The following is a 13,639-nucleotide window of genomic DNA, read 5'->3' as shown; positions in this document are numbered from 1 at the left end:
CTCTTATTTTCAGGTTTATTTCTTTAATTATTTTGTTAATTTGTATCAATTTAGATTTATATGTTTAGTGCCTTTTGCTTCTTTTCTTGTTCTTATATTTGGTGTGAATTTATAATTTTACCAAAAAATAAGAGTGAACAAAAAATTTATTCTGAGATATGTTTGTTACAGAGATTACTATTGCAACTATTAGTCATTGTCTCTCATTAGTACTCTTTATAGTTACAAAAAAATAGCATGGTTACTGATTAGTATTAATATTAGTTAATATCAGTTAATTGATTGAACTTGTTAGTTGTGATTCGGAAAGTTACTGGTTTATATAGTTTTATAATGATAGATTTCTATTTTTACTGTCCAATCACATTCTTATTGAAATTGACTAAATAGTTAATTTTGTTATTTTGCAGAAGTTTCTAGTATACTATGCTATAGCATGTATAAATAGTTATTTGTCTTTTTTTATTGCACTTATCTTTCAATTCAATACTTACCAATTTGTGAAAATTATTACTTAGCATGATTCAATAGTATAACTTCTGGTTTCTATTACTTTATTGTTCTTGTTCAATTTTTTGTTTCTCCAGTTAGCTTATTGAACCTATCATTCTCAAGATGTGACCCCAATAATAATAACCATGTCCACATAATTCAATACCTCTTTATACTAACAATAATTTAAGTGGATCTTATTTCACACAATAAATTGAACCATTGGATGAATATGAACACATTAAGTTGCTTTTGTTTTGTTTTGATCCACATTTAGCTCAATGGAAATATTTTTTTGAATATGTAATATTATAATTTTTAAATATATAATTAAAAGAATAGTATCAATAATACATGTTAAATAAATTTGGGTTAGTGTATCACATAAACAATTAGTAGTATACACTTATTTTTTTGTTTAATTAAGTAGGATTTGAATAACAGGTATGGTGGATTAATTAGTTAGTACTTACCACTATATTTGAGTAATTAAATATTATTGAGTAATTAAATATTACTCAAAAATAGATAAGATTCTGTACTTAAAATTAAGAATTTAGTATGACCACTATATATTTGATTTCTTTTATGTTTCTCAAAATTAAACTATACTATGTAATTTAAAATTTGTAATATAGTGAAAACTCTTTTATCTTTAACCATGTAATGAGTATACTATAATATTACTGTAGATACTTGATTCTATTATTCTATTAGAGAATTAATATGTCTGTTGCAGGTGATAAAATCTAAACTTTTTGTTGGTGTGGATTATTCATCCACGTCTAATTTGGTGAAAAATCGAGTGAAGTAACTTGTGTATTCTTGTATTTATGCATTACATCAGAATAGGTTAGTTCCATGGTCTCTTACCATTATTTTCTAGGTCTTTGACTTTTTTGAATTTAGTTTGATATGCATTTATTTTAAATTTAAAATTATTATTATTATTATTTAAATTTTACTAGTAGGTTATTATTATTCTTCACATTGGACAAATAAAGAAATAGATTTTGACTAACAAAAATAATGAAATCAACAAAATCATAACAATTAGAATATTGATTGACACCAAAGTCCAAATATAAGAAAAAAGGTAAATGTTGGAAGTTAAATCCAAAGAGAATTTGTAATTACAACATAACATATGTTTCAAACTTTGACTTGCTTGTATTTGTAATCAAAATGGTTGTTTATTTGTTTGTATACTTTTTATATTTGTACTTAATTATTTTTCTTTCTTTATGTGCCTTGATGACATTGCTTTAATGCTTGCACTTATTTATAGTTCTCTAAAAAAGGATGATGTTTGTTTTCTTAACTTATTGTATCATTATCATAATTATTTATACCATTTTTCTTTGGTTTTTTATTTTTTATCTTTCATGGCTACACCTTTTAATATACAAGTATCAACTGTTCCATCACTTGTAAGTTTTCTTTTCTCCTTTATGTATTACTTTAGTCATATGCTTCAAAATTACAGTGTTAATCTCTTATATTATGTAAAGTTTATAAATCATATTATATTATTTATTGTATATTAGACACATTGTATAATGACGAGGAGTTCAAGTGTTACAACCTCATGGATATCCAAAAAGTTATGTAATCTATGTAACACCCTACCACACTGAGCTTTATGCTTAAGTCGCAAAACAGAAGTGAAATGGTATTACGACCTCTAAAATAAAATATGTACATATAATAGCATAAGGATTATAATATACTAGGAGTCTTGAAGAATAATGAAATAAAAGTCGCGAAATAAAAGCGCAACGCTCAAGAAAAGAGTTAACTTGCGTGCTAAAAATACTATAACTATCAAACATAAGATAATAAAAGTAGGAATAGAGTGCCAAAGATACAAAATAATAATCTCCTAACTTAGCCCGCGAAGCCAAGGCTGGCCGAAAAATATTTACACATATATACATATACGTATCCAAAACCTAAATGTATATAAACAAAATCCTGTCCCTCCAAAAACCTCTAAGAGGATAAAAAAGAATAAGTTATGCGGAGAGAAAGCTAAGTACATATATATACATCACTGTACAACAAAATAACCCAATAACCACTTCGCTTCAGGAGCCCAGACACCTAACGAGATGCCTCTCGACCTACATTTAAAAAACAACAACATAGTATGGGGTGAGAACCAGAGGTTCTCAGTATGGTAAAAGTGCCACACACATAAGATATAAGGTCTTGGGAATGCCAGAGGCAATCCTAGAATGCCGACACTCAAATTATAGAGCTTAAAGTATTAAACAGAAGCCATAAAAGGTGGTTTTCTAAGAGTATCTAAGCCTAACTTAACTCAACCTTAAGTCTAAGTCTCATACTGCCATACCTCAATACCTCTATCTCCGTCAGCATTTCACAGACAAATAAACAGATAAAAGCAAACACAAGAAGGTTACAAGTATTGCAGGTGGCAAATATAAACTTAACATAGTAAATGCACTTAGGCAAACCCAGTTAGAGCACAAACAAGTAATTCAAGTAATATGCACATGATGCATGCCTGTCCTATGGCTAATGAGCTCATCTGTCGGTTATACAGCTAACCCGACAAGTCCAGTTTGCTAAACCATTGGACTGTCCCCCGACGTGCATCCCATGAGTCTATGCATAGCTTTTTCTCATATATATATATATATATCAAATCACTTAATGGGGGTACCATTCCCGGGAATTTATAAGTACCCGGTCACCCTTACGTCATAGGGTCAACAGAGTATCGAATTTTCAACCTGGTACACATGGTTGCAAGCCACGATACTTTACCCAAGAAATCCCGTATCTCAGATTATTTAATCATTCAAGCCAAGTATCTACATGATCATCCGTAACATTTCATAACCAGTTCATCACTTTTCAGCTTTACTTCATCTCTAAGTTATACCCATTTCCTAACTTCATCTGATTATCAAGTTTAATACTATTATTAATGACTAAAGGAATGAAAATAGAGGTTTAGAAGCTTGAAGTGCGATTTAGAATCCTGAAAAATCATGTTTGCTGAAATAAGGGCCACGCGTACGCGTAGGAGTGTAAAGGTGCAGCTGCGCGTGCGTCCCTTTGTCATGCGTACGCGTAGGTGACAACTTCATGTCACGCATGCATGTGGATCACGCGTACACGTGGACATGCTTGTTAGCTCCTTATGCGTACGCATGGGACTAGTCGCGTACGCATCACCAAAAATCCATGCCACGTGTACGCGTGGATGTACATTCTTCAAAAAAAAGATTAACCAGAGAGCTACACAACCAGGAAAATACCACCTGCATATTAACATATTCCACACCAAAATTTTCGACGGGCATAACTCAGTCGTTTTAAATTGTTTTTCTTCTGTTCTTCGAACGGCATAAACTTTATGAACCCAATTTTCATTTAAAACAAGTTGAAATCAATTTGGGGTTCCGGAAGCTAAGTTATAGCCCGTCGAAGTTCAATCCAAAACCAAAGTACAACAAACCTCATAAAACTCATTTCATTCAAAATCTCAATTCCCATTCATTATCATACCTACAATTCTCAACTCCACAAATTCTTCTTTATCATCAAACAACCACCACAACAATCTATTACTTGAATCAACAACAATACACAATCATTTTCCCAAAATCCTTCAAACACTACCAACCAACCAACAAGCATCAACCACAATAATTAATCAAATCTTCAATTATCCAACAAGCCAAATCAAATATGTTCATTGTCAAGATACTAAACCTTGAGTATACACCTGCATTCCAACTTATCCTATAGTCATCGAACCTAAATTTTCACAGAACAATATATATTAAATGCAAGAAACTTAAATCATACCTTGGCCGATTCCCACGTAATAATCAAGGCAATTTAATTAAAACCAACACAGCCCCAAAACCTCAACTAAACAGCTTCTTCCAAGTTCCGGTATTCACAATTTCAAGCTCCAATTATTTATTTACAACCTAATACACATTCATAACACATATATATCCAATTTAATACTCAAAGTTCAAATTTAATGAAATTAAAATAGAATTATGGTATCCTCACCTTACCCAAGTTTCGTATAAACAAGGGTGAACATTTTCCTCACGCTAATTGGATCCTAAAATATCAAAAAGTAAAGAAATTCAATACCTCCACTTAATTTCTCGAAAATTGGGGAAGAAGAGGCTGAGGGTGAATAAGCGGGTTACGTATGAAATTGTTCTGGTAGAAACGTAGATCTCGACGCGATGGATGCGTGGCTGCAAACGGTGCGGTGATCGGAGCTCGGATAGAGGAGCTACGGCGAGTTGAATTTTGCCGTAAGGGTTTCGTCATTCTTTTTCTTCCCTGGATCTTTTAGCGTTGTTCAGCTGAAATGAGGAAGAGAAAGGGGCTTGGGTTCATTTAAGAGTTGGTCCAGTTGGGCCCACGGGCCCAATTTGGGTCTAATTCAACCGGTTCGGCCGTTTGGTCAAATCTTAGATCGATTCTTTGAAATTAGTGTCAAAATTCTTGTTTTGATGAGTTCTATCCTAATTTAATATAATATTCGCATTTTTAATTTTCTTTATTAAAAACTAATTTATTGACTAATTATTTACTAATTTAACCGGATTTACAATCTATGTTACAAATATTTTAAAGGAATTTGCATTAAAAAACAAATTTCATGAAGCTTTCAAACTTCCCTAAAAGTTGATGATTTCAACAAATTACTTTTGTTTATAACTCTTGATTTCATTGAAAAATTGATTTCTATTTCTAACTGTACTTTCAGATGTGAATCTTGTCATAGTTAAGCTGAAATGCTTCTTGATTTCATTGCTTCTACTGATAGTTTAACACTATTTGTTCCAACAAATTTGATTGCATTTGATAGCTCACGAAGACTTAAGGTTAGTCGAGTGGAACTGCTTCTTCAAGTAGGAACATTTTATATGGCAGTTGGTACACTTGTAGCACGTATAGATTTTTGGCAATGGTTTAATATAATTTATACAGTAAATTTTATTAAAACTGTCCCAATGCAATTCATTTTCAAGTGATATCAGATCATGAAAAAAACTAAGCACCCAATGAATGTAATGATTGTGCATGAGGACCAACTAGAATGAATTGAAAACTATGTGCGATATTATTGGCATTAGTCAATACCAATCAATCGACGAGCATTGGTTTCCAGTCTAATTTAGGAATGGAGTGGAGCATTGTTTTGTTATTCAATGAATTCAGAGTGGTTATAATAGTCATGATCGACAAATATAATATTGTTTTGAAATTATTTACGAGTTTAATATTGTGTATTTGATATTTTTTTACATTAATATCTCAAGTTTAATAAATACGTTATAAAAAAATAGGTTATAGTAAAAAAATGGTATAAACTATTGTAGTTAGTCCGCTTTTGTTTTAAAATTCCTGTATAAAATTGCAGCGGTTCAAAATTATCGCAATATTTTAAAAAAATCCACATAAAATTGCGGTAATTGTGTAACAGCGCATATGATTTTTTAAATGCATTTACTAAAATAGCAATAGTTATAGACTACTGCAAAATCAACTAGACAACCACCTTGATTAATGACGGTTATACAAGTGGTTCTTGAAAATCGCCGCAAAATCAAATTCCGCGCCCTAAACCATAATATTTCCAAACGGATGATATGCTGCTATTCTCCAAAAAGACCGTCGCTATTCGATGTATCTCTTATAATGAATAAGTAAAAGTTATCTCATACTTAACTTATAAAACCTATCAAACTTTCAATTTTAGACCATTAAAAATTTGATATACATTAATAAAAAATTTTGATAAATGGCTTTACCGAAATATAAATTATTTTTTTATAAATATATTTTCAATTTTAAGAATAACTTATACAACACGTGTGATTTCATCATATTGAAATAAAATAGCTTTCCAGTAATTAATTTAATTATCAAATTATATGAGAGTAGAAATTTTTATGAACATTTTTTAAATACTTCAGATTTTAGAGAACTCAAATTTAAAAATAAAAATAAAAAATTATATCACCGTCAAATATACAATTAACATAGTAAATTATATGTTAAAAATGTTGAATGCATGGTACATATTTAGCTAAATTTCTTACTATCATCATCAGAACATTTTGCTAGACAAAGAGTCAAATTCTCAATATTTAGTGACTAATTGTTATGAGTAAGAATTAATGTGTCTGATTTTAACAAACTGTAACTATCCTGTACTTAAGAAATTTGTAACACCAACCATCACAATTTTCAGTGGAATATTCGTTGTAGATAGGCGTCGAGGAACACACTTAATTCATCTTTAACAGGCTTTGAGTTTACAATGTAGTTAATTAGCCCCAACACTACAAGAAACACGGAGCATAGCGGCAAAAAATTGCCGGCCGCTCAGCTAACCGCCACAAAACATGTCAGGAGAAGTACCAATCCTTCATGTGCCGCACCATTGGTGGCGACTGCATCTGAAATGCCGCTAATTTGGATCTTTATCATAATTCAATTTTCATTTTGCCTTTTTTTTGTTATCTTATAACTAATATTTTTCCCAATCTTGCAGAAACCCGCAAAGTGAGATTGGTAGCGCATGAAACCCTGGCACTACTGCTCCACCGTGCGTCGCTGATCCATCCTCCTCTTTTCGGCGTCAAGCTTTCGACTCTCCTGCACAGTGCCTGAAATCCATACTCCCTCATCCACGGTGCCTGAAATCCCTAATCTTCGATTCACCCTGCGCCTTTGTGTGGTTGTGGAGTCACGCGGCTGCCCTCCGTCCTTCTCTCACCGGCGTCGAAGTTTTCCATCTCCTCAATCGTGCGTGAAACCCTTACACCCTCCTCCCCCGTGCGCCAATCTGAGCTATCGTGGCCTCTCCCCTGTTAATGGTTCGTTCTTCCACATTGATCTTTCTTTCTTGTTTTCATTCTTGGTTCAAAATTTTGATTCAGGTTACTTTGATTCAGAATTTGTCTATATCTTCTATTAATTGGGGTTAATTGTTGCTATTTAGAGTTAGGGATTTGAAGGTACTACTTTTTTTATTTATTGTGTGCTTTGTATTAAAATTGATGGTTAGAGTAAATAAATGAAAAAAGTTATTTGATTGATTCAGTTTCAATAATGTTCAAGTCTGTTTTTGACATAATGTTATGGATGAAATTGTTTGAAATAAGGTCCCCAACCATCCTTTTTCTGAGAATCTATTACACACTTACATTATCAATTGAGAGCCTTAAGGTTCAGCTCAGCTTAATTTCAGCTGAATCATGTGGATCGATTGCCTTCATGCGTTGCTTTATTAGAGTTCTTCCATAAAGTTAGAAATGACTTAACTTCAGTACTAATAACTAGCTATCTACCATATATCAGGATCAGAATTTCTAAGTTATTAACATTCTCATCAAGTCAAATTTTAATTCGAAATAGTAGTAAACTAGTTATTAGCACTAATGAGGTAAAATATAAAAAAAGGTCATTATCATTATTAGAGGAATGTTCAATTGGTCATGGATTATGCTTCCCATTTTTGGAATTGGAATTATTAAAAAAAGGGACTTAGGTACGTGTATAAATCATATAAAGAAACGCTAAGGTGTTCATGTTGATCTCCATTATGCTCTTTGTATGCTAATAGCATCTATGTTCTGCTTCTGAGCTTGGAATTTTCATCTATTGTTCTGCTGTCTTAACCTTGTATATGAAAAGGTAGTTTAAGCAGCAGTCAGGTATTTCATCTGATGTAATTTACTTATTCTGATGGATGTATGAGACGTGGTTATTTAATCTTTTTGTTTGGTTCGTTGTTAAACAATTGTAGACAACTGAGGAAGCAGCTGAAACACTGAACCAGCTTAGACAAGGTGCAGTGAAGGTGAGTTTCTGCAACTGAATGCTACTTTGGTTTGGTTTTGATAGTGAAAAAAAAAGTTGAACTCTTGCAGAGTGGTTGCTTTTATTGCACAAGATGCAATAACTTTTGTTTTTAGGCCATTGCAGATGATAGATTTGCATGCCAGTTTTATTTACTAGTGATGGTAGTACTTGTTAGTTGTTACATATGGCTAATTGCTCAGATAGAAGATAGTTAATTACATAAGTTTACTTTCTTTCGTGGTGATGTTATAATGCTTTTCTTGTTGGGAACCAATTATTTCTTTTCTTGTTGCAGTCTGAAACTGATATGATTAGTCGATACTTGAATGATAACAATATCTCGGCAAAGGTTAGCTGTGCATTTCTCTTTCAATATGTAGATAATTCTATTAAGCCTTGCTGCTGAATTATAAATCTGATGCTTGACTTGGATTAAAATAGAGTTATCATGGTGGCATGAGTTCAAAGGAACGCAACTATGTCCAAGAGTTGTTTACCTCCAACAAGATTAGAGTGGTAAGATAAAAATTTTTTTTCTAATTTCCAGTTTTGTCAATTTTGTGGTGCTTAAATGCTTTTTTGATAAATGCATATCCCCAAGTTATTAGAATATATATACTTGATTGTAGCAAGGTTGGTCACAGTTTGGCTCCTATAATAAACTTGACTGAAGGGATTCGTGCTGATTAAAATGTGTAGCAACAATTATATATAGGCTGACCAAGATAGATAGATAAATATATTAGGATTTAGGAATAAGACTATATATATATATATCCTCAGCAAGATATACGATGAATTAATTAGTACTATTTTTATTTGTTAGTGATATTAATTTGTGATTAATAATGATTTGGTGGTTTATTAATTTTCAGCTATGGTTGGTACTTCACATTTATTCAAGGGTTTGTTTACCTTTTCGTGATTTACCTTCAAGGCTTCACAAGCAAGCAAATGGTGAATCCATGGAAAACTTATGTGAAGCTTTTAGCTGTTCTTATGGGTTCTCATGGCCTAACGAAGGGGTCTCGGGCTTTCCTTAACTGCCCTGCACAAATCATGTTCAAATCCACAAAGGTAAATTTATCAAACTAATCCTTACATTTTCTCAATCTTATAGGGAACCTATATACTGATGAAATATCCTGAATGCATTTTCATCTTATTAGTTACTTGTTGGATTTATCAGACATAAATTGGTTGAAAATTAATTCTACATGAATATCTTGATTGAAAAATATATGCATTTGTGTCCTCTTTTCTAATTTGTTGTTGACGAAGTAAACTCAAAACTTACATGTAAATCATTGCAAGTGTCTAATAATTTACTATGAGGATGTATATGAAGTTAAACTGTTATTGGGTACAAACTAGTAAGACAAAAATAAATCTTCGTTGATCTAACGATTTAGTAAGTTATATTGGTTACTTACGACAACAACTAAGGCAGAGAGCAATTTATGAGACACTCCTCCTATACTCGTATATAGACATACAATTGGACTATAAATATTAAATACATGCCAAGATCGATTTATATAGGATATTTAATATAATTTTGTTACAATTTGCATAGTATTGGTTTCACTTTTACTTCCCAATCCAATTCAATTTTATTTAAAATATTGTCTATATCGATTTGGATTTATTGGATTTGAATTTGGGAATTGATTTTTCTTATTATATCTATATTGTGCATATATGTATGTCTCACTAGACATGTTAGCTTTTTTTTAAAGGTAAAAACCATAAAAGAGGAATTGCATATATGAGCTTGGCTGTGTAGTGCTTAATCTCCACAGATCCATAGGAAGTTGCTTGAACTCCAAGCAGAGCTGGAAGGCGAGAAGTTGAAGAGGAAGGCGATGGAGGATGAGGCAGCAGCAGAGAAGAAAAAGATGAAGGGATGGAGAGTGCTCTGATTTATCTGTTTCAACGGCAAGGCGAGGAGCTGCCACCAGACATCACTGCAGGGATGAGTTTCGTGGAATGATAGAGTGAAGAATAGAATATTAGGATTGGAGATATTTTTGATTGAAGCAAATATTTTATTGAATTAGACTAAGCAACTCTTTGAAAGAGATTTATTTTCTTCGTATTTTTATGAATATATTATTTTGTTTTGATAAAAGTTTAGATTCTAAGGTTGAAAATATTCACTCTTAAAATAATAAAAAATCTAAAAAGAATAAAAAAATAATTCAATAATATTTTTAAAAAATGTGTTTTTTTTTTGAGAAATCCAATTTTTTTTTTAAATTTTTCTTAATTTAGCGGCGGTTTTAAACCGTCGATATTTGTGACCGAAATTATAGTATTATTTAGCGGCAGTTTAAAACCGCCGCTAAACGTGTGGCAACTTGGACCTATCGAAATAAATCGCGGCGGTTCGAAACCGCCGGTAAATATGAAGCAAATCGTGTCAGTCTGGTTTGGCGGCGGTTATCTATTGGTGTGCCGCAAAATTTTGATTTAGCGGCGGTTATACCAGCGGTTGCTGGAAACCGCCGCCAAACCCAATCCCGGCGCCCATATCCATGGCGGTTCGGTTAGCCGCCGGCATTTGATTTTGTGGCGGTTTAAAACCGCCGCTAATCAAGAAAAAAACCGCCGCCATTTCGCGCCTCCCTTGTAGTGCAACTTGATGTGCATTCTGTTATAAAGTATTTGACTAGATTTTAGTTTGTCTATCAAAATCTGACATGACTTGAAATCGATTAAGAAACTTGATAATTTTAAAATAAAATAAACAACAAAAGATATACTTTTTGGAGATTATTTTATTGATTAATTTTTTATTTATAATAATAAATAATTAACTATACTAAAAAGGATCCCATAAGAATGAAAAAAGAAACATGCCAACTTAGTGCTCGTTGTAGCAAATATGAGTAAAAGACCAATCTACTAAATATTCCATTCTTTTATATACACGGAAGAAAATCGTGTATTTTTTTAAAAAAAATATTATTTGTACACTAAAATTATTTTTGAATTGAGTTAAAAATAGTCGGTCTCAATTCTAATATTTAGCATTCACAAATTAAATTTGACTCATCAAAACTTTAGCCATATATATTTAAATGTATAAAACAGCAAAGCTCATGGTTTTGGCCTGATAGGCCACATCATCGAAGGTTAAAAGAAAACGAAAGTGATACTGTATTATCATCTTTTAGGATACCCTTAATTAACCAACAAGCGAGGAATTTCCATTGCGGAATATAATGTAAAGTCAAATAGGACGATCGATTGGGAAAAGTTGAAGTTAACATCCTCATAACTTAGCTTGGAGTGGAATACCTGCAAGATGATCCCCAATCGTTATTTTTAGGTACAGTAAACTTAATGTAAAATTGATAACTAGAATTGTTAGATAAAAATTTAATTAAATCAGTTAAATTATTTAACGATTCTCAATTATTAATTTCACGTAAAATTAATTTTATCTGAGTTTTTAGCATATTATTATATTATATATTTCCTACAACAGATTACAGATAGAGAACATACCTTCCCAACTTGGCAGATGAGGTATCTTCCTTGTGCTAGCGCTACATATAATTAAATTAATTAACATTAACGAAATATATATATGCTAAGAAACTTAGTATTATATGATATGATGATTAGAGAGAATGATATGGAGATTTTGGAACGTGCAAACCCAAGAAACAAGGCAAGTAGGAAACCAATACATTCCATAATAATAATTATATAATGAAACCATAATGTCTCATGATCTCGAGCTGCTTAAATTTTTAATAAGAGGATGCTTGTCATTTTGATGATTTTTCCAATAATACATTATTCACGTTCTCTGCTTTGCTTTGCATCATTATCTACATGAGCGCGTGCTTCGCTCTTTTCATTTAAACCAGCAAACTGTCGCTTTGCCAACAACACAACATCATCGCATGACCATGTCCATAAACTCAGATGTCATTATTTTTTTATTGGATAAAGTATTATTTAAATCTTAACATTTTGGTTAAGTTGTAATTTTTATCTCTAATATTTAAAATATTTTATTCTATTTTATTTTTGTTTTTTGACTAAAATTAAATATTTTTTTAAAATATTTTTTTCTTTTATTGTTATATATCTTATATTTTTTTATATGTTTCAAATAATACGAACGAAACTAAAGATTACCACAAATGTTAAAGAGTAAAACATACAACACTTTATCCTTTTTCATTGGACATTTTTCTGGTGACATACACAACTTTTAATTTGGACCTAAAGTTATAACTGGTCTAAGAACCAAGAACGCTTCTCCTAAGAACACGTTGGCTTACTAGAGATATAATTTGAATCATATTTATATACGATGTTGCCTAAATTTTATAGAAATTTATTCGGATTCTTTTTATATATATGGTTCTTCTTTAAATACTATAAATAAAAAAGCTCAACATACATCCAAATAGGTAATCTAATCCTAATCTTTTTATCTTTTAGACTTCACTAATGATAAAAATAAAAGCGGAGTTTTTTCCTTGTGTTTTATTTTTTAGGAATGAACTATGAAATCAAACCAAATAAAAGAAGGGTTCAATCCTCAATTTTTTATTTTATTTTTTTTTTTAACAAGGAAGATGTATATACCACAAAATAAAGTGAGAATATACAAAATTAAAAGACACTATATTTAACTCAAAATTTTAAGACATTAAATTTATATAATTTTTTATTTTCTATACCCTTTAATTTTTTTATTTTTTTCAATGTGAGATATTATAAAAGTTTCGTCGGATACCATCAGATTTACTAAAAAAATTTCCAATAATATATTTACCGTCAAAGTTATTGTCAGAATAAATTCAACGGTATAAACTTCGCTGATAATTAATTACTGGCAGATTTTTTCGTCCGCTACTAATTATCGGCGGATTTAGCAGCAGATATTAACTTTTAATTGGCAAAATTCTAAAGCTTGTTATCGTCGGATTTATCCCCGATAAATTCGACGGTAATCTTAATTTTTTTTTAAAATTGTTTAAAAATTTAATATATAATTTTAAATATTTAAATTTAATAATTTTTAAATTAACAAAATTTTAAATTTTATAATTTTCATAATAATTTGTCTATAATTTTTCTTAAAAGTTCACAAATAATTTCACACATCAAAGTTTAAGAATAAAGAAGAAAAATAATAATTACTCATGTATGAAAAAAAGTAGCACTATAAACATATACTCTAAATCCAAAAAAGATAAACTTATATAAGGTTAGATATGAAAACAAGATACCTCATAGT

At 31.0% G+C, this 13,639-nt stretch overlaps 1 protein-coding gene across 5 annotated transcripts; it reads left to right on the top strand.

Annotated features, from left to right (window-relative positions):
* Positions 1–6,851: 6,851 nt before the first annotated feature.
* On the top strand, positions 6,852–10,278 carry LOC107464899 (uncharacterized). Of its 5 annotated transcripts, none has more exons than XM_016083863.3 (6): positions 6,852–7,385; positions 8,318–8,371; positions 8,669–8,722; positions 8,815–8,889; positions 9,249–9,450; positions 10,160–10,278. In XM_016083863.3, the coding sequence occupies exons 1-5, from the start codon at positions 7,383–7,385 to the stop codon at positions 9,414–9,416; spliced, it is 354 nt and encodes a 117-aa protein (XP_015939349.1). In that variant the 5' UTR covers positions 6,852–7,382; the 3' UTR covers positions 9,417–9,450; positions 10,160–10,278. The 5 variants fall into 5 exon arrangements, with proteins under 5 accessions (XP_015939349.1, XP_015939348.1, XP_052110635.1 ...); XM_016083862.3 differs by having other exon boundaries at positions 10,113–10,252; XM_052254675.1 differs by having other exon boundaries at positions 10,100–10,217.
* Positions 10,279–13,639: the final 3,361 nt, after the last annotated feature.

This window comes from Arachis duranensis, chromosome 9, assembly GCF_000817695.3.
Source record: "Arachis duranensis cultivar V14167 chromosome 9, aradu.V14167.gnm2.J7QH, whole genome shotgun sequence".
Lineage (NCBI taxonomy): Eukaryota > Viridiplantae > Streptophyta > Magnoliopsida > Fabales > Fabaceae > Arachis > Arachis duranensis.
Note: the sequence above shows the minus strand (reverse complement) of the source record. Positions and strands in the feature narration are given on the sequence as shown.